Raw genomic sequence first — 26,647 nt, 5'->3', positions numbered from 1 at the left:
GACTTGCTAAAGTTACAGGTCAGATATGTTAGATTGTGTAAAACTTACGTAGACACAAGAAGCAGTTTCTTTGACCTTCTGCCAATGCGCGAAGCTATAAAATTAGGAACAGAAAAACAGTCGAAATTGAAATTTGAACAGAAAAATTTGAAGTATAAATAAATCTGTTCATGGATTAGATACACATATTGACTGTTGTTAGTTTTTCACATAACTACTCTTTTTATCCTACGAGACAGTACAGGCCTAATGTGCTTTAATGGAGTTGTAAATGTTCAGATTATGAATACAGAGAATAACAATGTTACCGTTATCTTGAATTTTAAGGTCTAGTCAGGCGAAATGTTTGAATACGCGTCCGTAAGATGTGAATTCACGTAAATGTATTTTATTCACATTGCACCATTTGTATTTCGGCAAACTTTTTATTTTTCTTCTGTTAGCATCAAACTTATAAATAAAATCTTCGTCATTTACAGTAATATCTAGTTCAGCGATAAAATAAGAATGAATTTCGGTCATTTGATATTCATGTTCCTTGTTGGAATTATAAATCAGTGTCCAACTACATTATCCACTCAATCATCAAAATATTTATCAGATGATTTCGATTATGGCAATGGACAAAATAGGAATGAAAATTATTACGATTTTCTCAAGTTTCTCGAAGATATTTATTCATCTTCGCGCCAAGCGCAACATCCAGCCTTAGATGAACAGGGATCTTTTCGAGACCTCAACAATGATTTCGAAGCAGGATTGCTTCAAAATGAAGCGGACTATACTCGGCCAATTCCAGATTCGAATTTGAAAGACAATCGAGATTACGAACTCTTGTATGATTTCCTAGAACCAGAAGACGACAATGTCGATTTTGAACAATCTTCAGAAGATTGGGACGGCTCACCGCGAACGAAGTATCCGGCTAGCGAGGAAGACAAACAACAACTTCTGGTTACAGCATTGTTGGAAGATATGATTGACAACTCCATGAAAAACTCTCAAGACAAATGGGATGAATTTACACCGGACAATTACTACGAAGAAGATATCGGTGACGATAGAGCAAACGCTCAAAAAGATTTTTTACAAAAAGAAAATTTGATGGAAAATGTTAACAGCGGAGGTATGTATCCAATAAGCAAGTAATTATTTACCAAGCGGCCTATGCATACTCACCTAGCAGTATTCAATTTGAAAATGGATCAAGAATTGATGAAATATGAATATTGGGCTGATGACGCCCATTTCATTGAATTCACCAAACGCCGGAAAAAAATTAAAAAAATTATAGGCGCTCATTTGATCATTTCTCCGCTTTTTTTATTTTCTATTTATCCTCCATCTACAATTAATTGTAATTATTGATTATAATTTTGTAAATTACCCTCGCAAAATGTCAGTGATTGTCTCACTGTCTCGTTGTTATCAGTAGGTTTCTCCACTGAGCTATTAGTTCTAATCCAAAAGCAGCTGTCATTTGCATATTCAGTGAATGATGATGGCAACAAGGTTCGCAGAATACCGGTTGATAAAACTTGATAACAATTTGTAATTTTAATCGGGACTGATTAATAATAAATAGAATAAACAATACCAGCATTGTGATATTGGTATCACATATTATTATCACGGGTATCGTGATTCTGCAGCGTGAAATTTATTTTACAGTGGATTCGCCAAACTCCGATGGAAAGAAAGAACGGAAACAAAAGCAGGAACTGGATGAAGTTTTAGATGAAAACAGCGACGAAACAATGAACGAAAAAAGAGAGTTTCTTGATAACAAAAAAGACGACAAACAAAAGTCTGACGTTGAAAGTAACGATGTTGACGAATTGCGATCTCTCCTCAAAGAAATGACGAATTCGGAAATGAAAAAAAAGTGAGAATATTTCTTTATTAATTTGCAAACTGAAAATCGCCGCGCTGTCGATATCTTTGATGTTGTGAAATAACCTTTCCTACGTCAGAACAGTCTACGAATGTTTACGATGAAACGTCTTTATTAAAAATGGATAAATTTCTTTTCTACAAAATAAAATATTAATTCTATTTTCTGTTACAATGTTTGGATGCTTCTCCGAATCAATCACATTTTAATATGGCGACTGCTTAAAACCGCACCTAAATAATTCACCAGTTTATTCATTCGACAATCTATTATTAAAGAGATCACGCATTCAGTTTCAATATATGCCGATCCCCACCCTTATATACATTCAATATAAATTCTAATTGATTCAACAAAAGTATTTCTGTTCATAATATTCGGACCTATATTATTTTTTGTTTTATCTGTTGTTCGTGTTGGTGTGTGGAAATATCTAACTACATTTACATATTTCAATTTTTGTAGATCTGCTGATGAAGACAAACGTATCGATGATGCGAAGAAAGAAAAGGATACAGAAGTCACAGAAAACGATGATAAGAAGATAAAAATTGACGTTGGGCTTCCTGGAGTGTCGGTATCTAAGGTAAGTGGGGTATGTCTGACCGCATGCTTCTCTTACCGGAAATGTAACTTTTCGTCAAAGAGGGTATTATGTCGATAGTTTTCTCCAAAAATTTAGTTGTGTGCCGCCAGTGGTGTTCAATAATTCCATAGTTCCAACCTATTTCAGTGCAGATTCAGAATGATTCTAACGTCTCATTAGTGAGTCGTTTGAGATAACTTTTTCCAGCAACTCTATGCTGGAAACAAATTTTCTTGAAAAAATTTGCGTTGCTATTCCTATATTTTGAAGGCATAAGAATACTCCCAGTAATTCAAAATATTCCGTATTGATTTTTGGTTCACACATGACAATTTAGTATTCTCCAATTAATTTTTCATAATAGTTATAAGTTAGATAATAGTTATTTTCAATCCATCTATTGTACGAGTCAATCAAATTGGCCACAAAACGCTTATCGCTTCAGCACATGAACTTTCAGCTTCCAACATAGAATCAGAACATCCATGAATTTTTCATGTTGATGACGATGTCCCTGGTTTATCTTACTAATGATCTATTGATTATGTCGTCTGACTGGCGTTGCCAATGGGTTAATATTTAACATCCTCTGCAAATAAATTCGAAATTTCACATCCTTTCCCGAAAAACAAACAAAAGCCCAATATAAAACTACCACAAACCCCCAAAATTCATGGATTGAATTGTTGTTCTCCAAATATTTGAGCTTTCATATTTCTCATTAGCGTCTGTTATGAGTGACGAATTGTTTAACAATCATAGATTATCTCAATATGTCGAAGCTGGTGATAAATCACATTCTATTATCGACTACAATGTAAACAGGCAGCATAATTTCGCTTTGAATAAAACTCCGATATGCTGCAGTTGAACTACGTAGCAATATAGGCGTATAGAATACAGCAAATATAATAGTGCTCTTAAAATGGGGTAATTTAAAGTAACGATAATATCGATATTCATCACATCCATCAAAACCTAAAAATTCAGTCCTCAGTAAGGTAGCATTCTCTAATATTTCAAAACGAGTGTTGGCCCCAGAACAGTCAGTTTCTGTTTTGCTTTTTTGTTTATAGTCTAATTTCATTTTTACCATTTTTTATCTTTTTTTGCTTTGAACATTTTCTGACCGATTTTTATTCTATTTAAAATTATTCTTTCGAGTGTATTTTCACACTGATATATGTCTGTATTTACTCTATTTCTGCCATTCAAATATGAGTCATATTCAAAATGGTATATTTGATTTTAATAATTAATGAATGTCACTACGCAATTAATGAATTTCTCCAGTAAACTCAGAATACTTGAAAAATAACTTCACTTTAAGTTTAGATTAAAAGGTCGGATCTTTTAACTAAATGTGACCGACATCTCAAATAAAGGGGGACGCAAACAATTGCAATAAATTTAATAATACCGGTACCTTTAAAACAGCTGGGTTATTTCTTTATTTTGGTTTGCTATAATTTTGTTTTATTAATATTTCGAGTAAATGTGGAATTTTGGTTGTAAAATTATTTCTGAGTAAATTTTGAGCAATTGGAAATAAAAATAATACTTCATGTTCAAAATGTAATGCAGTGCGACATTTTCGCTTTTTTCTGCTCCAACTGGCTGTTTACATGACCTATAGATAGATTTATTGATTTCAATAATCTGGATTACGGGCTTGAACCAAAAGTAAATATTTTTTTCCGTTAGCAATTTGGTTTTCTGTGGCACCAATGACTTCTCTTTTGTGTGCTTTTTTTCGTTATTGAAGAAATCTGATCGATTTCCTCATTGCTTATTGACACTCCGATGTCATTAATCTGTTATAATGACTAGCTCAGCGGCGAATATTCTAATTAGCACAGTAATCGAGGCAAACATTCCTAGTTTGGTGAAAATCTACATAAAAGAGTATCATGTCAAACTTGTGTTTGTACGAACTTCGGTCGCGGTCGCGAAATTGGTCTCCCGAGATTCATTCTAATTCGATTGATAATTCAATACACCAAATTTGAACGCAATTTTAATGAAATTTCTTTTCCCAAATATCGGAAACTTTCGCAAACATTTACGTCACAAATACCAAGTGATAAATTAGAATCCATCTTTTTTGATTGGTCATAGCTGACATCAATAGCATATGCTCAGATATGGCCAAACAAACCGAATATTTCACTATTTCAAATACATTCTGAAGAAATATTTTGATTACATTGTAACTCGGGGCCAAGTATATGTCGAAATTACATTAGTTATTTCTTGTTGATCACACCTAAAACGACACAAACATTAGGGTCATGTATTTTTTTGAGATATAGTATGCTTTGATCTGCTTGTCTGATGACTTAACATTCTTTATTTTCAAATATAAATGTTCTCAAATATTCCTTGATTCACAAAATATACTATATGGAATATAATGAATGTCGAATGTATCCGAATCGTTCTGAACATACCTGAAATGCTATTTTTACAGGTCGCATTGAAAAAAGAGTTCCATGATTTTATAGGTTGTCTTTAATGGATATTGTGTAAGCTTTCCTCCATGAAATCTAAATCAAGACATATGTTGTCTTTGATTGTGTTTTTCTTAAAATTAAATTAGATATAGTTTTAACGTTTCAACAGCCTTTCCAACATTGCCCGGGTTTATTATTTCTCCTGGGACAAAGTTCGACTTCTTGCATGGAGGGAAATCGATTTTTACGCCATTTAGTGTTGAGTAACATTCGATTTTAATCTAATCAGAAGGTTTGACATTTAGGTGTTAAGTAGAGACTGTAGGAAGAATAAACGAAGATTAAATTCTATACACAAACTATTTTAACTTTTATATCCCTATAAGATATGTAAATTATTGTGAGATTTTACTAATTTTTTTGACTCGATTTCGCTGAATGAAAATATAATAATTTTCGGGAAATTGATAAAATACTCTATTCAAATAGAAGTAACATGATATACATAATTATACATTTACTGTATTCATGTTTGTCCTTTCTTATTCCTCTCCGTTCTTGGAGTTGGTTTAGTGAGGCTTGAGAGGTAAATTCGAATTTTAATATCTGGGTAGTTTGGTCCCAGGTAATCAACAATTTTTAAATACAATGCCATCATTTGGTACATAATGGTCAGAAATTGAATTATGATTTCTTCATTCTATAAATATCAGAGAAATATATGTCGCTCAGATTATTGACACATTTTTTCAGATAAAAAATTTATTGTCAATGAGCGCAGCTCTTATCAGTTTGTTATGCACCTAATCTCTGTGAAGTAAATAAGATAGGCGGTTATCTTTGGAGAGAAAATAAGAAAACTAAATATACATTCAATTTCGTTTCATATGAAAATAGGTGTACCACACCTGCTCAGAATAACAAACAATATATTCGGCAATGCGTAGCGTTTGTTTCTATTGTTGTTATGTATTAAATATTTATCAAGTTTCGCCGCAACGTTTGGTCGATAGGACGTTTAGAAATCTAATTGTAATTACCAATGCACGCTATTCAAGGGAAAGCTAATGTGTCTTTTATGGCCAGAATTGCCACTCTAGTAAGTTTAATTCAAGTTTATCGTGTACCATATACTTTTTATTTTATTTAGGACGATACATATCTGTGCACAGGAGCGAAAATAGCTGATTATACAAATGCAACTAACAAATCAGCTTACATCGGTGAGTACCATGAATGAGTAATTTTTAAACCCAACCGAATGGATTTATTTGCGTTCAAATACTCAGAGATGACGCGACTTATCCACATAGCTAACTACGGGCTGAAAGTCCAAAGATTTGATAGCAAAAGTAAAGTTGACTTCACTCAGTCACCAGGGACCATCTTCCGCGCGGCGGCGATAATCACATCAATACTTATTTACGTAATCAGCCCCGGGAAAGTGCAGTCAAGCGGAAGTTGGTATTCAATGATGTGATTGGACACACGACATCATGCCGCTAAGAACTGTAGGGCGACAGTGATAAACATACACCTTTTGCTCTTGAAGACGCCCAACTTGATCACTGTCTCCAGCCATCTGTGCGCTTAAAATCATATTTCCCCCTTTTTGTACTTTTGCTAGACTTGCCTCATAGTTGTCGCATTATTTTGACTTAGAATATATATATATTGTCGGGCAAATTGTTAAAATAAGTATATACTGTATATATATATGAAGTGGAGTCCACGTTATGATACTTTGGAATAGAGATTTGTTCATTCATGAGGAGTGAAATTCATACAATTGGGACGAGTGAGACAAGTGAGACACGACGCTAGCCATATAGTCGACAAAGTCATAATTGGGATGATAATATATGAAAAATACGTTTGTTGAGCGACTAATATTTCGAACACGCGTTACGCTTTTTTACATTTTTTAATACTTTTTATTTCATTTTAAGTTGAATATCAACCTCACGCAAAGCAAACGGTAGCTCATCACATGTTGTTGTATGGTTGCAAATCCCCGGGCATTGTAACGCCAGGAGCAGTATGGTAAGATCATTTATAATACATTATACAATTATATATACAAATGGTATTGTTTTAACAAATCAATAGGAGTTTAAATTTTTCAGGTGTGTATGGCATACGATCAAATAAATTACCTATCGATGCAAATATGCATAACCTTTCAAAACCAGAATGCAAAAACTTTAAAATCAGTATTGATTTCAACAAATGACTGTTCGGAATATGAAATTTCAAATTTAATTCGAACCTTACAGTAGACATGGTCTGACAGTAAGTAATACATCTGACTTTGTACGAAAACGAAATTTATTTTCATGACTTGAACTGAGCACAAAGGTTCCGTGCCAACGGCGTGTCACCTGTCGAGTGGCATTCTGGACGTCATTTTGAATAATATTTTTTGAAAACATGCAATCTTTATGATAAGATCCACAAAATATATATGAGCAACATACGTTTAATTTTTTTAGACTCAATGCTGTAAACTAACATTTTATGAACGTTGGTGTGCTGCTCCAAATCGCTCTTACTTCCGCTTAACTATTCCTGATTGCAACCACCAATACAATGTGTTCCCAGTACTCACAAGTATTGGAATATGCTTATGTAGAAATTAAAACACTTTTCATTCATAAGGTGCCACATCTTATTGTACTGGATTCTTGAAGTTCATATACAATCATGTTGTTATGTCATAACGGCGCTCTGATTAGGATTCAGCGAAATCGCCAACCCGCTCGTATAAACAAACAGTACCACCAACAATAAATCAGCATATTTTTTCAATATCTGCGCTGCAATTCTCCTAACGTCCATTTTTAGAAAACACACAATAGTTTATTGTTACCATGTGAACGACATCTAATTTTCAGATACACATTTATATTTAGTCAACGAAAACTCCTAATAACGTTTTTATTTCCCTCTGGGATAGCTTTACGGATGCCTTTCATCGGAAAAAAGAATCAACGTCGCGAGGAGAAAATTTCTGTTATGAAAAATTAATTAGTTATATTTTGGAACAGGTTTAATCGATATTTACAAGCATTCGCTTTGACTGTAATTAAAATCAAATCAGCCCGCGACGTGTTTACCGAAATGCCAGCTACGAGTATGGCTCATCAGTTATTCCTTGCGTACGCAAAGTTCCGAATATATATATCTAAAATTAGCCCCCTTGATAGAGAATTTAGGGTTTCAAACAGATGGAATGAAAAATTTCCAAATACGTTAGCTCCTGGAACATGATAGTTTATATATATTTTATTATGCTTTGAAGGAACTGTGGCGGTGTAATGGAAGGAGCCAAGAAGAACTCTGACGGTTTTCCAAATGCACCTTTATGCGGAAGTGGTGGTCCTCCAACAATAATGTGGGCGTGGGCAAAAGACGCCCCGCTCTTCAAATTACCAAAGGATGTTGGATTTAAAATTGGACCTGGAACAGGAATACAATATTTTGTGTTGCAAGTCCATTACAAAAGCGCCAGTGTGTTCAGAGGTAGGATTAGGGAAGATTTAATTGTTAAAAGTGCTTGTATGCAAGGTTTAGCTTTGTGGTTGGGTTACATTAAGTTTATTCAAACTTTTCCCATACGCAGAATCGGTGTTGGGTAGAAGTCCCAGAACCCAGACCAGAGTCGCGAATCAAGTAGAGTCACTAGCCAACCGAGTCAATATCTAAGTTAAATCTCACTGGCGGGCAGCTGATGATGAGTCCGAGTCATTTCATTTCGATGATTCGAGTCAATTTTCAATGAATGCTTACTTGTGCCGAGTCAATATTGGACTTGAAATTTTTAACACTGTCCAAAATAGTGAAGATTTTGCACATATGCATCATCAATCTGACCAAATGTATAAACTTTTTACTCACTTTTTGCAGATTGCACCTAGCGTAAATGTTTGAAACCGCGACGAACATGTGTGTTTATCATATTTGCCAGCTTGTGAATATGAATAAAAATTCTGTTTACCGACCGCAAACTCAGAGTTTAGTTTGCAAGGAGTAACAGTTCGATAAAATATCGACAAATTTATCTATAATTTTTAAAAATCTATTCAAACATTGCAAAATTACCCCCAACTTTCCACTGTAACACTTTTTGGTCATTTCAGGAGGATTTAAAGATCATTCTGCAGTGAGTGTGATTTCAACATATGAAAGAAAACCTTATTTGGCTGGAGTCTACGTTTTAGCGTCATCAATGGGAACGGTTCCCCCACATAAGACACGGAACTTTGATATATCTTGCAGGTAATGTGCGCACATTTAATATAAAATCATTTTCCTGTTAATTACAATAACACTCAATTTTGAAGCTGATTGATATGTAACGTGGCAAGTAGATAGTCTTTATTTGAAGTTATGGTATCACAAAGACATTATTTATCAGTTCTTAGTTTCTGTATTCTTCCCATAAGACTCTTGTCATATATTAAAATTGCAACGAATTTAGGTTTTGAAAAATTTTATTACATAATATACGCCATATAATGCTGTCTCAGATAAATGAACAACTACCAATAACGATATATAATTGCCGATGGTGATATATATATTATAGGAAAAAAAAATCATTAAAATGTGCACAAAAGTTTTGTGAAACAGTAATCTAGACCTAATGACAAGATTGTCAAATGTGGAATTTGTTTAAAAAAATCAGCTCGATTATTATTTTATATAATTTTTAGACCCAATCTAACTTTGTAATGTAGTTTCAATATGAAATGCCCCCGAAAGTTTATAGGATATTTTTCTTCCGTGTTAGAAGTGTGAGTGAATTTGCCCTATCACTAATATATTCAAATATTTTTGTTACCGAATCTTGACACAGAACTAACGAATAATGTGGAAAACACAATGAAGAATATCAAAGTTCATTACTTTTCAGGTACAAGCAACCTTACTCTATTCATCCTTTCGCCTTTCGCACTCACGCTCACGCACTCGGTGTCGAAGTTCTTGGGTTCAGAATTCGCGATGCAGAATGGACGTTGATTGGTGCAAAAAGTCCTCAGTTACCAGAAGCATTTTATCCAGTTACAATGAAGAACATGACAATAAGATATAATGATATACTTGTAAGTATGACATATATTGTCAATATATGAAAAAGGTTTTTCTTCCCCTTTTTACGAAATTAAAGGGAACTAGTTCTTTTAATAACGTACTAACAATTAATTAACCGACGTTTCAAAACCACGTGAATACATAAATAATATATAAATCCAACATAGTTTAAAAATAAAACGAACCATTTTTAAAGTCAACCTTCAACCAATTTATCATAAAAAATAGTAAAAAGTGATAATGGTGGATTTCAACTCGATGAATTTTCACTTCTACAAACACCTACAATGACTCAAGTGGCGAAAAGTATCCGGGAAAAGGGAATTGCAATGTAGAATTGCGGCTGCAGATGTCTAACATTAATTTCTCTGCGTTCACATAACTATAGTTAAAGCACGCATTAATGCTAAGTGAAATTTACGACGAATTTAAAAACAAGTGGCACATAAACTAAGGTTTAATATATAGATTTCTCTTATTTGTACTTAACGTTCAATTGTATTCAACTTTTAGGCAGCAAGATGTGTCATGGATAACTTTCGAAACGTTCCGACAAGTATTGGATACAGACACACGGATGAAATGTGCAATTTTTACATCATGTTTTGGGTCGACGCCAGATACGAAAACCTTTTAGACAAATGGGATAAACAATGTAACAACGGATTCCCATGGGTCCATTGGTCGTCACTGCCGGGCTATTATAACTAATATATTTTTATTAAGTGTAATATGTGACTGAATGTTATCAACAGATAAAACTTATTTTTCTTTCCATTTTCATGCTGTCTGATTCGAAAAAAAATTGGAAACACATATATATATATATCATGGCGTTGCTCGAATGTCAATTGCTTTCACTTGACACCAACTGGCACGAACGATTGTTGTGTAACAGTTAAGTAATATCATTGTGACAGAGATGATGAATTCTCTGAAAAAAGTGCACGTTCCAGGTATAAGTGATTTTATTTTCACAATTATCTGTGTTTTAGTCAAGTCTTTCAACAACTATCGATTTGATTAAACTTCAAACAGGTTTTTCAAAAATTCTTGAAAAAATTGAATCTATTGAGGATTTTGATTTCATTAAAAGAATTTAAATATTTATGGAATTTATGACGTCATCACTCACGGGATTGCACAATGTTTACTCACTTTTTAATACTCTTGTCTGCTTTCTGTGAATATTACTTGAAATTGATTTAAATATTTGATAATTTGTTCTGTGAATACTATTCTGTGCAATCAAATTCTATCTGTATATAATTATTGAACAAATGTGTAACAGATTTTCAGTTTATTGCAAAGAATCGACCGATCTATATTGATACAGAGCTGTCCGGAATAAAATAGCCCGATCTATTATCGGGGAAGATTATTGATATACAAATGTCGTAAGTCGTGAACTGCTGACGATAAATTTAAGTTGTACAAAAGTTAAATCGAGCTTTTGTTTAATTATTATCGAATAAATGTTTAACTTTGCATTTTTTTTCTCATTAAAAAGCAGTGGTCAATAGCACATCTACATATTATAGGATGAAAATGAGCCAACTTTCTTCTTCTCAAAAATTTTTTGACTATATTTTCATCATGTTATTTTGTCCAGCTGCATCTTTCTAACATTTATGAATAATCAACGACGAAGATGACTATAACCTTGCGTTTATTTTCTCATTCATTTTCATTGAAAGTATTTACAAAAATACAAAATAGGCGTTTAACGAAAGACAATAAATCCGGGCATACCGCCTGACTATAATCCTGTATTTTCCTCAAATAATCAAGTTACTCTAGTGGATATTCACACAGTGCTCCATTTCCTACAGCGTTATCCCTTGGAGAATCATGAACGTAAGAATCTTCGCTCGATAAACGATGAATGTGAATTGCCATTTTGGCAAATGAAACATTCACGGACAAATTGATCGGTACTAATGCCATCTCAACTTTCGTCGCAGGTTCCCCGGATGAATAACGCAGAGTTTGCATCTGAATTCATCAAATTTAAACTATAAACTTATGTTCGTGAAATGATAACTACTAGTTTTGGGTAAAGTCCTTCAATTGCGAGCCAAGTCGAGTCACGGGACATCCGATTCTCGAGTCGAACCCCAACTCGAGTCAATCACTGGCGGTTTGTTGATGACGAGTCCGAGTTGTTTCATTTAGATGACACGATTCAATTCGAGTGTTTGATATTTAGTGACTTGAGTCCAACTGGAGTCGGGTCAATGACTCAAGCTACCCCAGCACTGATGGCGTGTTCATTAAATTAGCTACATGATATCAGCTGTCTAAATCTAAATATTGTACGTATCTAGAGTCGATATGTACAGTATTATCGACTTTTGTAAACATTGTTGGATATATGCCAACTTACTCGGTGATCGTGAGACATTCCAAGCCAGGCGGTCGTGTCCAGTGCCTCCGCAGTTGTAAATTCATTTCGTAGATACTTTGCTATCTTCACATAATGTGTACCATCATAAATATTCGCTAGCTTCCATCCAATTTTAGAGCAAAATTTCGATGCCACATCATACGTAACGTTATCGAGTTTGTGTATTATGCCGCGAAAACATTTGCCATTGTGGGAAATATCAGTTGGAAGTGGACATTGGAAATCTGAACATTTAAAGATAATCGAAAGCTCAGGATGTGATTGAGCATAACGAAGTATAATCGAGATTAGACACAAACAATGTGATCTAAACTTTGGTATCCTACATCAATAGTTAGTCAGATCTAATTGCAAGCAAAAGTGGCAAATCGTCACTGCAAATCAATTTGCAATGAGATTGTTGGGCATGTGGGATCACGAGCTAATCTTGACTAATAGGCAAAAAAATAGCTTATGTATATTGTCAATAACACTAAAAATATTTTTACCATTTTGATGAGTTTGTGAATTCTTGGAGATGCAATACTTTGAAGCTTCTTCTATGTTTGCTTTCAACTTCAACAATCTCACATTAAGTTCGTATTCGTCTGCAAAATAACACGAGTGCTGTAAGCAAAATTTATTACGGACATAATGCAATCAACCTTTTTCGTACCATATGTCAATTTGTTGCGTAGGGATTCCACAATACTTTCATAAACAATCCAAATAGGAAGTTTTGGTCTTCTTCTACCAGACTTTTTAATCTTCTTGCGCCATTTCCGAATTTGTTTGAATACATTATCATTGGATGGTCTCAGTGGAGATTCCAACAATTTTGGCTTGTTTTCTTCATTTAAACATAAGAAAGATGTTTTTCTTCCATCCTGATCCAATGGAAAGCCTGGCGTTGCCCATAAAAACACAGTCACGGCGAGGAACAACAAAATAAAGCGCCGCATATCTCTATTTGCAATGTATGAAAATATATATTAATACTGTACACTAGTAAATTATCTCCACCCTTTAAAGAGAAAAAGTATGAGCTGCATGCATTTCTACTGTAAAGTTGTAATAGAAGAGTTGTGAGACCGACCTCAATAAGATTCATGATTAGATATCTTCAAGTGGGAAAAACGTTGGTTAGAAACGGAGTATCGAAAAAACAGACGCATTAGCTAAATATTTTGCTTTTTCAGTTCTTTAACGCGCTGTTAAGTTATGAGTTCACTTATGTAGATCATGGTGGTTTCTGACAATGTTTTGTTACTAATAAACGAGCGCTTTTAAGTCGAATACATATTAACTAGAACTTGGCAAAAACACAGATTACTGTAAATAATATCTTCAGAAGCGCCTACATAAACAACCAATATTAAACAAAAGTCCTTCGTTTTTACTCTATCACTGCTAACAACTCTTTGTGCTATGTTGAAATTACCTATTTGGCAACAAGAAATTACGTCTATCTAACTTCCTCGGAAGGAACATATGAATATGTAATTTTTTTACTGATTTAATTTGTTTTCCTCTGTATTACTACTGTGATTTGCTGCTGACGAGAAATTCCTTTTCTATTTTAGATCCTGCTCTGATGTGAAAGTAGCGACATCAAAACACAGCATTCCCTTTTAAATCTTTCATCACGGTACTTTATTCATAATTGTGAATCGTGGCGTACTAAGAACACAGCAAACAACAAACAGTTAACTGTTGGTGATTGATGTAAAGGTGTCTTCAATAAACAGAGTATGCGACAGTCTCTTGAGAAAAGATAAAGGAGCGCGCTAATATATTTTATTTCTCATGTAAAGTTTGGCACCATTAACACATCAACAATTAGTTTTTGATGATTGACATAAAATATAGCACCTTTAATACACCAACAATTAGTTGTGTTTGTGGTAAAAAATGAAATAACATGTTGATAGACAGAAAATATAGATTTGTCTTCTCACGCAATGCCTAATGTTGATATTTGATCAAGAGAGTGCATTAACCATTTCCAAATTCGTTTTAGGCTGAGCTGTACGTCAGCTAAATTTTAGGTGTTATGATTTATAGAGATTGATATGAATAAGTTTTCTTGTGATCATAGAAAGATTAACGCTATTTATTATCGAAAATAATATCGTCCACAGGATGTTTGTTTATGTAGCTTAACAAAAACACAGTTAAATACAATGAGTTGGCCAATGTATATTGCACTTATTGTTAGTTTAGTAGTTGCGCAGGGTATATGTACTAAAGAAACAGCACGCAATGGACGTTTCAAAAGATTACAGAATATCCCTCAAAAACAGAGAAGTTCTAAAAGGGAAGAATTAAGAGAAAAGCGGTTACTTGATCTGGAAAAAATTGCTGAAGCATACAAAACCGATTTCACAATTGGAATGTTCAACGTATGTTTTTATGGTTTTGCCAATAAGAATATTGAATATATTTGATATTTGCCAACATGGAATATTGAATTAAATTTTTTCCTGAATGTGACAATTTTTTGTAGGATTGAATCAAGTAGAGCAGGAGATACAAAAACTAAACGCGGAATTTAACGAAATGTCTGTTCTTTGCTTTAATAAGTGTTCGCCACATCGCCACACACGCCAAGTATTAGTGGGTAAGTTTTTTTGATAAATCATAAAAATATAAATACAATTCCCAATTTCCTAATCAAATATTGATATTTTTTTGTATAGAATGTCCCGAGGAAACCGATGTTATTCACAATGGTAAATGCTATAGAGGAATCTTGCATAAAAGCACCAACATCACATTTGACGATGCATTTGAAATGTGTGATGATATAGGATGGAGGCTTGCTGATATTGATAATGGTGTTCTTTTTGCAAAAGTTGGGAAATATTTACGAAACGACTTTATATCCTCAAGAAGTTATTTTGCGACAGCTTGGCTTGGAATGACGTGGGATCCTGAAGTAAGATTCATTTCCGATTTTGTTAACCTAACCATCTGCTCGGAATACAATAAATTGCTAAAGTATTCCGTCCGTTTTTACGTGTATAATATTTTCTTTTTTTAGGCACAAGTTCTTCGATATTCTTCTGGTGCAGAGATGGCCAACGTGAATGAATCTAGTATTCCATGGATTTTAACACCCGAACCAAGCTACATTCATATGGGCATAGTTATCGATACGGTGCCCAACCGCCGTTCCTTTATTAACAATTTTCCCGGAGATGCAGAACGAAGGGGAGCTTTATGCGAATATGAGCCCTTATAGAGAAACTTCATCAAAACTGCTTTTCCTATAAATATGGCCATCGACGTTATTCCACGTCCAACGCGAAAGCACAAATTTTATTTGATTTATCAACGTCGAGAAAATAATGAATTAGATTTTTTTTGAATGAACAGGGAAGGTTTTATTTGGTATTGTTGATACAATACCCTCAGATATTATCTAAAAGAGCATAATTTTCAATTTTCAACAATTTTTCTAACTAAGATACTGATGAATTTAACACTAAATAAAATAATCACCAATAAGCATGAAATAAATTGGTAAAGTGAGTCATTTACAAAATTTGAAAAACAAAAAGTAAATGATATTATATATTTTACGTGTACCCCGTTCCTTATAATTGTACTATAAATGTTTGTCGACAACAGTGATTTATTCCCCCGAGACAGCTGAACATAATTATAATCCGCTACTGATGTTGAATATATCCCCAGTAATTGTTGATGAAAGATCAAAGAGTTGTGATCCTTTTATTGCTGCATTAAAACAGTCGGGCAGTTCAACCTGAATTATAGCGATGAAACATTATGATTAGCTTACATACTATACTATCGGAATATTATTTGCTCATAGAATAAATGCATTTCATTTTACTGTTTCATTTTAGTTGTTTAGTGCCTAGGTCAATAAACCGTTGCTGTCAAAACTCAAAGAGGTCGGATTTCAGACATGTTGTTCTCTCTCGTGCTTTTGATGTTGTTGTCAGCGTCAAGTTTATCCCAGCAACAGGATAGAAGAATAGCATCTCTATTATGTCCAAATCGGGGATACAGGGAACTCGTACTGGAAGCTCGACTGGCATTTTCTTTTTCCACTCGTTCTGAACGAACTCGAAAATGGCGCAGAAAAAACGTTTTTCCATATGGAAAAGCAACCCCTCCTCCGTGGGTTATTTATGAACAAATAGTTGGATCTCTGGCCATGAATTTCTCATATGGTGAGTTGCCATAATATGCTTTCTTATATTCTATATTTTAATATATTTTTTAGTATATTTAAAATAGAAAATTGTTGATTTGTTCATAATCTTGCGCTCTGCTTAATTGCTAAAAACAAGCTGTATTTTCATCGATAAATATTTGCACCTGACTGCATTATACTGTGTCGGTGTTGGCCACTATAGCTTGATCTATCGCTTGGCTTATTTCATTATTCCGGACTAAATGTAATCTCATACGTTGTTTCACATATACTGTGGTTCTTATTACACTTATACCTGATATTTCGCAGAGAATTTAGGACTTAATACAAAGATGTACAGATTGAAAGCAAATTTGGAAGAAATATCGAAGCATTGCATCTTCAAAAGTTCGACAAATTTTAATGATGGTAGTAGATGATCAACCCTCTTTTTTTTTTAATTCTTTCTAACATAGTTATTGGACACGAAATATATACACGAAATGTAGCTGGATATGGATCGTTTTGTTATTAAGTTGTTGTTATTATTGTTCTCCTAATACTATCTGCAATCCAAAAATAGTTTGAAGATATCTTGTACGTTACAAAAAATATCAAAAATTATATGATATTTTATTTTTGCAACATTTGGCAAATTGTATCGATTTTGCACAAAATACGTACGTAAAACATTTTCTTTAAAAAAAAAAATTTGCATGGAATACGTTCTCCTTTTCTTATAATATTTCTTCCATTGGTTTCGCTGGGCCCAAAGTTGAATTCCAATTAAATACTTTAGATATAAATAAGCATTTGTACAATTTATTTAATATATATATTTATATACTTTTTATAATCAAATTCTGCAAATTTTCTTTAGATATGCTTAATTATAATTAGCTTTGTTACAGGTTTTTCATGTCCTCTACCATCAGATGTTTCACACAACGGTAAATGTTTCCGAGCCATACTGCATGATACTGATGACGTATTGTATGCTGCAGCCTCAAATCTTTGTTCCCAAATTGGATGGCAACTTGCAAATATATATGATGGCGCACATTATGTGAAGGTTGCAAAATATCTACGAGATGAATTCCCGACTCCAGAAGTACAATACACAACGGCCTGGCTTGGAATGACCTATGATACTCAGGTGAGTAAGATTTTGTGCTCGAAGTCAAAATTCGAGAAAAGTTTAAACATATAGCTATGAAGACCAAAACGAAGTAGTACCGGTATCAACTCTTCTGCAGTACCGACAGTCTATCTGAGCAAAAAACGCCCTACTTGGCTCACTACCGCATCGCTGAAATGCGATTGTGTAACCGCCCCACGGTGCGCAATTTTTACTCATAGTGACGTCATCACACAAAACTTCAAAGTGAAAACGAATCCCATAGACCCCGCAGAAATTTTCCAAATAAATGAAATTGTATCGTTCTAGTCACAAAATCAATGTTTATATATTTATAAAATATAAAATATTTGAATGCGATTCAGATGCAAATTCTACGTTATTCGACGGGAGAACCGACTGCAAATGCTGCTATGGCACTAGTTCCAACAACTTTTTCTTCGAACTCATCATTTACACAGATGGCAATTAACATTGATTGGTTATCAAGTAAGAAATCGTTCGTTCACAACTCTCCCCAAAGGGGTGCTTTGAGAAGAGGAGCATTGTGCGAATACAATCCGGAGTAAACTAATTTGGTATCACAAAACCAAAAGTAGAATTCGATAACAAATTAAAAAAAACGTCGTTATGGCCATTTCGTTTTGTGGCACGTATTTGAATAGGGATTTGTTCAAAAAGAAATGTTTTAAAACAATTGTTTCAAATCAAGTTTTTTTTGCCTGTTCTGTTCAAAATGGCTGTACTATTTGATTTTTTTGTATTAAATAGGTTGAAGAAATATGGATGTAAAAACTTGCCAAGCGCTTCTTATTTGCAATAAATCTTTTAAAACGCCACAAATATTGATAGAGGCTCATGCACACCTTCTCAAGCTGTAGTTCAGTGGTTGGCGCAGTAAGAGGCAACCGATAAGCCATTACGCCCTTGTTTTACAAGCCCTTGTTTTAAAACACGATGTTTTTTTAGAATTGATAAGAAACAAAACTCTATGAATGTGTCCTTTGTATATAACTATGTATGAATGAGTATTACTGTAAGCTATAGCGAACCTCATGACTTTTAGAATGAAAACAAACAACCGAATCAACATTTTACTCACTTAAAATTCAAATCTCCAATCTAATAGTTGCACACTTGGTCTTCTGTTTGCGACATCGTCTCCACATTGCACACGTTTGCCAACTGTCTATGTTGGTTAACTGCTGCCTATTTCTTTCTTTTGGCGTTTATGTAATTCAACTTGTTAAATTTTAAATACGTGTAATATAAATAAATAAAAAATACAACAAATAGAGAAGCGTCAGTCCCAATTTCGTTAAGTCTTTTAAAAACAATCGAAGGCAAATTTTCAAAAATACAAATTACTTTACGTTAAAAAACGATCAGTTTCTGGCATCTCTCAAGTAATCGTAATGAACCTTTTGAATATAATATAGAAATTATTTTTCTTTGATTAATTATTTTTACGTATTTGACTTAAGTAATAAAAACGGTACCGCAACTCGTCAGATATAATTTGAGGTAGTATGAAGTAATAAAGGATGATGAAAAAAATACAACTTTTGTCAAAAGTAACTACAGACATTATCAGCTGGAGTGAAAGTTATTTTATATTTGAGTAATCACCATTTTAATACTTTTTTGAATCTCCCGTTTGAAGCATGTTTTCCAATTTTCCTGTAGTGCGAATGGTTCAGAATTTTAACGGATTCAATAAAAAAAACTTGTAAAAAATGAAAAATAAAATAAAAAGATATCCGGCATAGAAATACACCATAATATTAAAAATGTATGTACTCTATTCGCGCCAGTAACACAAAGAAGTGTAGATGTAGAGTGTAGATTTTTGATTTGATTTCTTTTGTTTTTGATTGAATAAACATTGCATTGAAATATATCGAGTAATGAGGGAGTTATATATGAAATTATTCTTCAATATAGTCTTCTGGTGGAGCCCCAGATCTGGAATGAAAAATTGTAAATATTCTTTCTCTTTGTTGACTGTGTGCTCGTGCTACACGAGAAGCTCTCCTGAAAACGGAATGCTTAACAAAGTCAAATGTAGACGCTCTCATTTCGGAGCACCCTAAATTGTACATAACCGGATTTACACACTCTGAAATCCGGAGCAGTAAATACGACGTCACACCAAACCAATAATCCACTGTCATTAATCGACAATCTGTTGGGTCAGGTTCATTAGCAGAAGTCCATATTAAATATGCCGCAACTAAAACGTATCCGAATGTAAAGGAGGCGCAAATGAGTCGAAGCTGCAAGCAAGCTGCTTTGTTTCGTCGTCGAATACGAGATGCTCGGGCGGCATCGTTAACACGAGATAGTGCAGCGCTCCTGAAAAGTAAATTTTGCGCTTTAATATGCGGTATAAAAAATAAATCGATATATTTATTTTGGAATTAGTTAGGTGGCAGATAGTACATTCGTGAGAGAACCTTCAAAATCAACCTTTTAAAATAATATATGTTCTTATCGCAATGGGTACTCTTAGAGCTGAAAATAACATAGCGTAATCAATATAGCTAAATTTAATTCATGGATTTTCCGCATTCCAGTCCCCAATGACAATAATTGGGGTATACTTTAATTTATTGATAATAGATTTCTGTAAATATACATAGAAATATAAACACGTGTGTTATTTGGAATTTGATTTGATAAAAAGGGAAATTAACACGTCGATTTAGTTAACAATATTATTTAATTTTAGTTACGGCAATAAGGCCAATTCGTGAAAACAACAAAGCAAGGTGTAAAATAATGCATATGGCATATATGATACATATTAAACGTGATGGAGGTTTGGACTAACATTTGCTTAGTAATCCTTTTTCGGAAATGTGTTTGATAACAATACTGAAGACAGATAAAGTACTTATATTAGCATGAAAATCATCTGAATATCCGAGCACATTTTGAGTGGATAATCATGAAAGCAGATGTTACAGATTAATATATAATGGAGAGGTTCTATTTGAACGTTAATATTTACACTTTTCATATACAATGCTTCCGACTTCTTTTCATAATTGCGGGTTCATCGATGACGAAAGGTGTTATGCAGACGAAAATCAAATTCATATTAATCTTGAAACAATCAACAAATAAGAACTTTCTGAGCTAGTTTTAAAGAATATATGTATGAAAAATATTATTCTAACCAGACGCCAATATTTATGTGCTATGTTTCGGATTCACAACTTCAAAATTGATTCAAAAAGATATTTTCAACAACTTTGCAAAATAAAAAATTGCAGAAATTAAAATAAGAACTTTGTTTTAAAACCAAATTAGCTGAAATTTATTTCTCGGTTATAACAAGTACCGTAATGTGTTTAATTAATAAATATAGTCCATACGTACTGAGTCATTTTCAGTAAATTCCTTGTAGTAATAAACGACAGAATGATGATTAGAACTGCAGGAACGTAGAAGAATAATGAATAGACAACAACACTGTAAATATGATATTGATGTTTCTTGTCTTTGTCTATTGAACAAGAAGGCCACTTGTCACTGCCTGTACCTTCATCTAAAACAATAATTGCGAACGGTATAGTATTTTAAATCACATGTAATTACCTGGAAATAAGGACTTATGATTTATGAAGTTCATATATTTCGGTATAATAAATAGTAATTTTTGTATTGAAACTCCTTGTTACGATAAGTTTTATAATTAATAACAAAGTTAAAAAGTAAGCAATTTTAAAAACGCCAAACGTGTTTCATCAGTGTATACATATAAACAAGAGAGCTACGCCCAAATATATGGACACGTCTGTTCGCAGTACAGTATGGTTTACCGTACCGTCAGATCACAGTCTACAAATATATTCACACCGAGCGAAGTAGTACAGTAGGACACAAAATGGCGTCCGATTGTCGAAGAACGTTTAATGACGTCATAGCAAACAAAAACAAATCTCACAGAGCTAACAGAAATATTTAAAATGAATAAAAGTAATAGCCTTCTGGGGAAAAATTTTATCTTTAACCACTGAAAATTTCAAAGCAATTGGTGCAGTATTCGAAGAGAAAAGCGATTTTTTTTAAAATGATGGAGACAAATAATAATAACAATAGCAACAAAATTTTGAAACGATCGTTATGTCCACTACGTGTCCAACAAGATTGGCTTGGGGGAAGCACCAGAAACCTCGAACTGTGCGTTTCAATATTAGTGCTGAAAACCTAATATTTCGAATTATAAGAAAAATCGTAGGGTCTATGGCATTCTGGTTTTGCCCAAAAATATCAGGAAATCGCATCATGTAAATTACTAATTCAAACGAGCCTCGGCGCAGATTTAGGAAGAAAAATATAGAAAATAATAGTCTTATGAGACGCGTTTTCATTTACTGGCAATTTGAAAACAACAACAACGTGAACACACAAACAATAACAATATTACAAAACGATCCATATATGCCTCTTTTATTACCAGTAATTGGCTATCTTAACATTGCTACATTCAATTGAACCCGATAATCCTGAATGAACAATTTCTCAACAATAAGTTGAGAAAATGGTCTCAAATCAAATCCACTATACTGTGATATCCTAATAATTAACCTCTTATTCATATATCGATTTCGTCTCGTAGCCAAGCTTTCCTCACCCCTTCTTCATTCTTTAGCAAGGTCTTTCACAACATTACAAGCTTACACATGGAGATTGGAGAACAACTAGTTTTTTACTTACTCTGTCTGACATCCATAAAATAGGCGTGAGGAGCAGCAAGCAAAAGAGATAAAAACCATAACGATGCAATGTACAATCGAAATTTATTGCTTTTGAATCTAGTTGTTGGTGCGGTGAATGGGAATGATATTGCAAAAAATCGGAGCAGACAGAATGATAGTATGTGAAGGGACGTTGTGAAATCAGTTGCGAAATCGGATACCCAATAAAATTTACCTGAAATAGAAATCATGCAGTTAGATGATTTTTCACAGTTTTTCACTACTCAATTGATGAATATATATATATGAATTTAACACTCTATCAGCGCATATATACTGTGTTGTATTTTATTGTTTGAAATTTTTGTCTTTATGGAAAATCCATTGAAATTTGTGTGGAACCAAAATCATGATGTGATCTCCGATTGCTATATCGTGGTAATGGATTCAAAGAATTGTTTGACAATGTTGTCAGGTATATTAATAATTATTATTATAATATTAATTCGGTTTTTCGGCATGGTGCTCTAATGTCAATATCTGCTAATTCATTTTTTTTTAATTGCCCATTATGATTACTCCCCCTTTCCGAGAGTATTTATTAATATATGTATATTGTTTAAATATAATCAAATACCCGTTAGGTTTGCCACGAATACTTGCTACACATTAAATATCATTCTGTTGTCTGTGTTTTGTTGAATGATATAGTTTTCTACGAGAGCACTGGGTTTTACTTAACTTTTATAATTGAGATCAGGTTAAGATCGGGGAAATTTGACAATGTGTTATTATAGAGACAGCCCTATTTCAGATATATTCAATGGGAGCTATTAATTCAGTATAAATAAAGAACTTACACATGGCAGGACCTAAATTCCATTCGCTAAATCCCCATGTCCTTCTGTACAACCACAATGGCGAACAAATGCAGGCAGAAACTAAATCTGACGCGCACAAACTCATGAGAAATCTGTTGAAATTTGTTCTTAGATTTTTGTTCTTCATAATGACACAGAGAGTAATCACGTTTCCAACGACACCAAGTATGAGGAGAAAGGCAACAAAAACAGTGATGACGATGTTTGATTCGTATGAAGTTGGTCCCGAGCATTCTAGAGAAAGTTATGAAAACATATAAATAATCGTAATGATTCAGAAATAATTGCCGGATGTTTCTTAATTAACGGGCAACTGGGTCGGGGCTATAAAGTTAAGCACCAAAACGGGTAAGAAGTCTCGACTCTAACAATATTTCAATTACAAAAAATCTAAGGTTTGCAAACTTGTTATGTTTTAATTGGATTTTTTTTACTTTCACCTCCATCTCCGGCACCAACGATAAACACACTAGACATTGACTCTTCACGATACTCAAAAAATGTTGAAGTGTCGCCTTTGACACCAAGGTATTTATTTATAAAAGTGTAGGTTGAACTTTAGGAATTTACTCAATGTCGTATAATGCATGTGTAATGTCAAAGCGAGATGTTTAAATAAAGCGAAGATGTGATAATTGACACACGACATGTCAAAAGGCCGTGACCTTCAACAACAAATATTATCTCACGATCAGAGCCATAACATCTCGCTTCCAATAATAAATCTACCTTGACGAAAGTACGTTTCATAAGAATTTCATCAGCATACTATCTGTGGTTGAAATCTTTAGTGTTAACAAATGTATGGCATTTGAACAGTATTTGAAGCACTAGCTTGCAATTGTTTGCAGCTTGTTGGGGGTCAGACCTTCAATGAGGGTTCGCGAGGGAGAAATCTGAGCGGTCAGATAAGTTCTTTGTCATGGTAGCCAAATACCACTAATGATGACGTATTGAACAAACAGCTGAATGAAATATTATTCTCCCAAAAGTGAATTCCCAAATTTTCGTTGGGCGATAATTGGCCCTGACTAATAACTGGAACATCATACTTGAGGGAAATAAATTCAACAATGAATCAGTCCAGGGAACATTCCCTTTGTATCGCTTTCAAGATGTCGTCTGACACGATTTACGACCACAAATTTCGACACTATTTGGCATATTGTTACGCTATAAATGAATAATGTTTGCTCGTTAAATATTTTGCGCCTTCGATTGTGATGAATCAAAGAGCAAATTTAGGCCTTTATCTTTCTAGTTGAATCGAATTGTCATTACAACTACTTCTATGTTACTATTAACTCGTATTCAGCACTGATGAATAATCGTTTAACAGGTTGACATATCATGATAATATAATCGCGAAGATTAATTAATTAAAATTCAAACTGGGAAAATAAATTTAGTTAAACTTATGTAACTAAGTATATAGTTATGTCAATATTATGGAAGACTTATTGCGTCTCAGAAACTGCTGGGACTTTAACCCCGTTTACAACGTTATTTACCAACGATTACTTACGACTCATCGATTTTTATGTCAAAGCTAATATTTTAGTCACAATTTTTCAATAATAAATTTACATTGAATTCTTAATTTGTTTTGAAGTAAGTTACACAGAAAACACATTTTCGTTACGATGATCTCGTCATTTCATAATTGAAGCCACAAAAAACAACGACGATCTCCATATGTCCCCGTTTGATTCAGTTGATTTCTAAAGTGGTATATATTTATTTGGGTATTTATTAATTTAGCTCTATGAAATATTTTACTCGTATGTTTCTTTAAATAATTTTGAAATTTTCCCATTCAATTAAAAAAATATGTCTGTGATTTGGTATGTATATGTATGGAGTCATAAACAGTTTTAAAGTTACAAACTTTAATACAATGAAACACTACAGTGCTTTCTTGTTGGCAATGCTATAAGATTCGCCAAATTATTCGTCAATTCAGAATTCACCATAACACAGAAGCAGAATGTGTCGAATATAATATATATAATACGATATTGCCCTGAATGAAGACAGGCAGTTGTTATGACTTCGTCGCTTAAAGGCGGATACTTCAATGAACCCTAGGGAGTCTAAGCCAATCTATTGACTTACTTACCTTAGAAGTTCCGATTGAACAACTATAGTCCCATTGGAAAAAAAATTCCGATATGAAGTTTTATTAATAAACTTATCGTGTGGAATACTACAATGCTGGCGACAAGGTTAACTATAGGATAATTTGAAGCTTTACACATGCTTGGTATTCGGTAAATCTACAAAAAATAAATTCTGAGAGCAAACTTCAAACGTAAAACGATGACAAAATCTTACTTTACATTTATTACCATATTATGAAGAACAAAAACTCAAGGTTTGCAAAGTTAGTTTATATCCCATGTATTTTGTATAAATTCAATTTCTGACTATAGCCTATAGTGCGTTTATGACACGAAATTGCATCTGCGACTACAATTGGCCATGTACAAATTATCACTATTAGATGAATTTACAATCTACTTCTCTAGTGCAATTTACCTCATCATTGATTAACACATTCTGATTGTTAAACGTGCCAGACAAATGAATTGCAATGCGCTGCTATGCGTTAATTAACATTTTTTAGCGTTTTAGCGATTTTTTTTCTCCGCTGCGTGAAATTGCTATGAATAGGAAGAGCCAACAAATTAAATTTGTCACTAATTAAAGCTTATAAGTAGGACAATACCAAGGAAACGCAAATTAACATAGCTTTAAAAAAAACGAATTGAGAAATTAGTAGCCTACTAAAAATCTAAAGCTTACGTGAATCAGCATCCGTTACTCCCAAAGTGTAGTTATTTTCGAACGCATCGGTCATTTCACTATTGCGTTCAGATCTTCAACAAGAGTGCGTCCTAAAGTCAAGATCTAATTCTTTGTTACTATATGGTAGACATAATCAACACTGCAGTATGATAAATATCATTTATTAGTATATGCTAAGGCTAAGCCACAAAATGACACTATTCCGTGCTACACTATACACTTAAAGCACAGCCTTTCACGTCTGCGTTTTACGATCGAAGTAAGATCAATTCGAGCCTGTTTATTGCACAACTATTGCCTGTTTAAAATGAATCGACTGAATGGAATTATCTACATCTATGTGTCAACCGCTATTTAACCTCAAATGCCTCAAAGTTGTATCTCTTATTTGGTAAAATACATCACGATATGTTTTTATTCCTGATATAGAAACAGCAGTATTCAATTATTGGCTCTTTTTCAACAGCGGAGCTGGCATTTGATGACTTAATGGTAAGATAACATAATCCTAACCGTTTGTGGATTATTTTGGGACG

At 33.5% G+C, this 26,647-nt stretch overlaps 4 protein-coding genes across 5 annotated transcripts; 2 read left to right on the top strand and 2 right to left on the bottom strand.

The window, feature by feature from the left end:
• The first annotated feature begins 459 nt into the window (after nt 1–459).
• LOC120342565 (uncharacterized) lies at nt 460–11,515 on the top strand. Its single transcript, XM_039411444.2, has 9 exons — nt 460–1,126; nt 1,672–1,885; nt 2,360–2,480; nt 6,084–6,156; nt 6,883–6,976; nt 8,235–8,455; nt 9,073–9,211; nt 9,849–10,038; nt 10,541–11,515. The coding sequence occupies exons 1-9, from the start codon at nt 508–510 to the stop codon at nt 10,736–10,738; spliced, it is 1,869 nt and encodes a 622-aa protein (XP_039267378.2). The 5' UTR covers nt 460–507; the 3' UTR covers nt 10,739–11,515.
• A 164-nt stretch (nt 11,516–11,679) lies between these two features.
• LOC120342566 (uncharacterized) lies at nt 11,680–13,678 on the bottom strand. The gene is made up of 4 exons (XM_039411445.2): nt 13,090–13,678; nt 12,923–13,021; nt 12,414–12,658; nt 11,680–12,022 (listed from the first exon to the last, which is right to left on the bottom strand). Exons 1-4 carry the CDS (start codon nt 13,373–13,375, stop codon nt 11,819–11,821), a joined length of 834 nt encoding a protein of 277 aa, XP_039267379.2. The 5' UTR covers nt 13,376–13,678; the 3' UTR covers nt 11,680–11,818.
• A 1,240-nt stretch (nt 13,679–14,918) lies between these two features.
• On the top strand, nt 14,919–19,616 carry LOC120343426 (uncharacterized). Its single transcript, XM_039412593.2, has 6 exons — nt 14,919–15,033; nt 15,113–15,351; nt 15,457–16,615; nt 16,909–17,007; nt 17,490–17,734; nt 18,082–19,616. The coding sequence occupies exons 3-6, from the start codon at nt 16,348–16,350 to the stop codon at nt 18,283–18,285; spliced, it is 816 nt and encodes a 271-aa protein (XP_039268527.2). The 5' UTR covers nt 14,919–15,033; nt 15,113–15,351; nt 15,457–16,347; the 3' UTR covers nt 18,286–19,616.
• A 21-nt stretch (nt 19,617–19,637) lies between these two features.
• On the bottom strand, nt 19,638–26,309 carry LOC120343425 (growth hormone secretagogue receptor type 1-like). Of its 2 annotated transcripts, none has more exons than XM_039412590.2 (5): nt 26,109–26,309; nt 23,283–23,537; nt 22,442–22,657; nt 21,101–21,269; nt 19,638–20,071 (listed from the first exon to the last, which is right to left on the bottom strand). In XM_039412590.2, the coding sequence occupies exons 1-5, from the start codon at nt 26,161–26,163 to the stop codon at nt 19,645–19,647; spliced, it is 1,122 nt and encodes a 373-aa protein (XP_039268524.1). In that variant the 5' UTR covers nt 26,164–26,309; the 3' UTR covers nt 19,638–19,644. The 2 variants fall into 2 exon arrangements, with proteins under 2 accessions (XP_039268524.1, XP_039268525.1); XM_039412591.2 differs by lacking the exon at nt 26,109–26,309 and adding an exon at nt 25,423–25,580.
• Nucleotides 26,310–26,647: the final 338 nt, after the last annotated feature.

The sequence above is a fragment of the Styela clava genome, chromosome 3, assembly GCF_964204865.1.
Source record: "Styela clava chromosome 3, kaStyClav1.hap1.2, whole genome shotgun sequence".
NCBI lineage: Eukaryota > Metazoa > Chordata > Ascidiacea > Stolidobranchia > Styelidae > Styela > Styela clava.
Note: the sequence above shows the minus strand (reverse complement) of the source record. Positions and strands in the feature narration are given on the sequence as shown.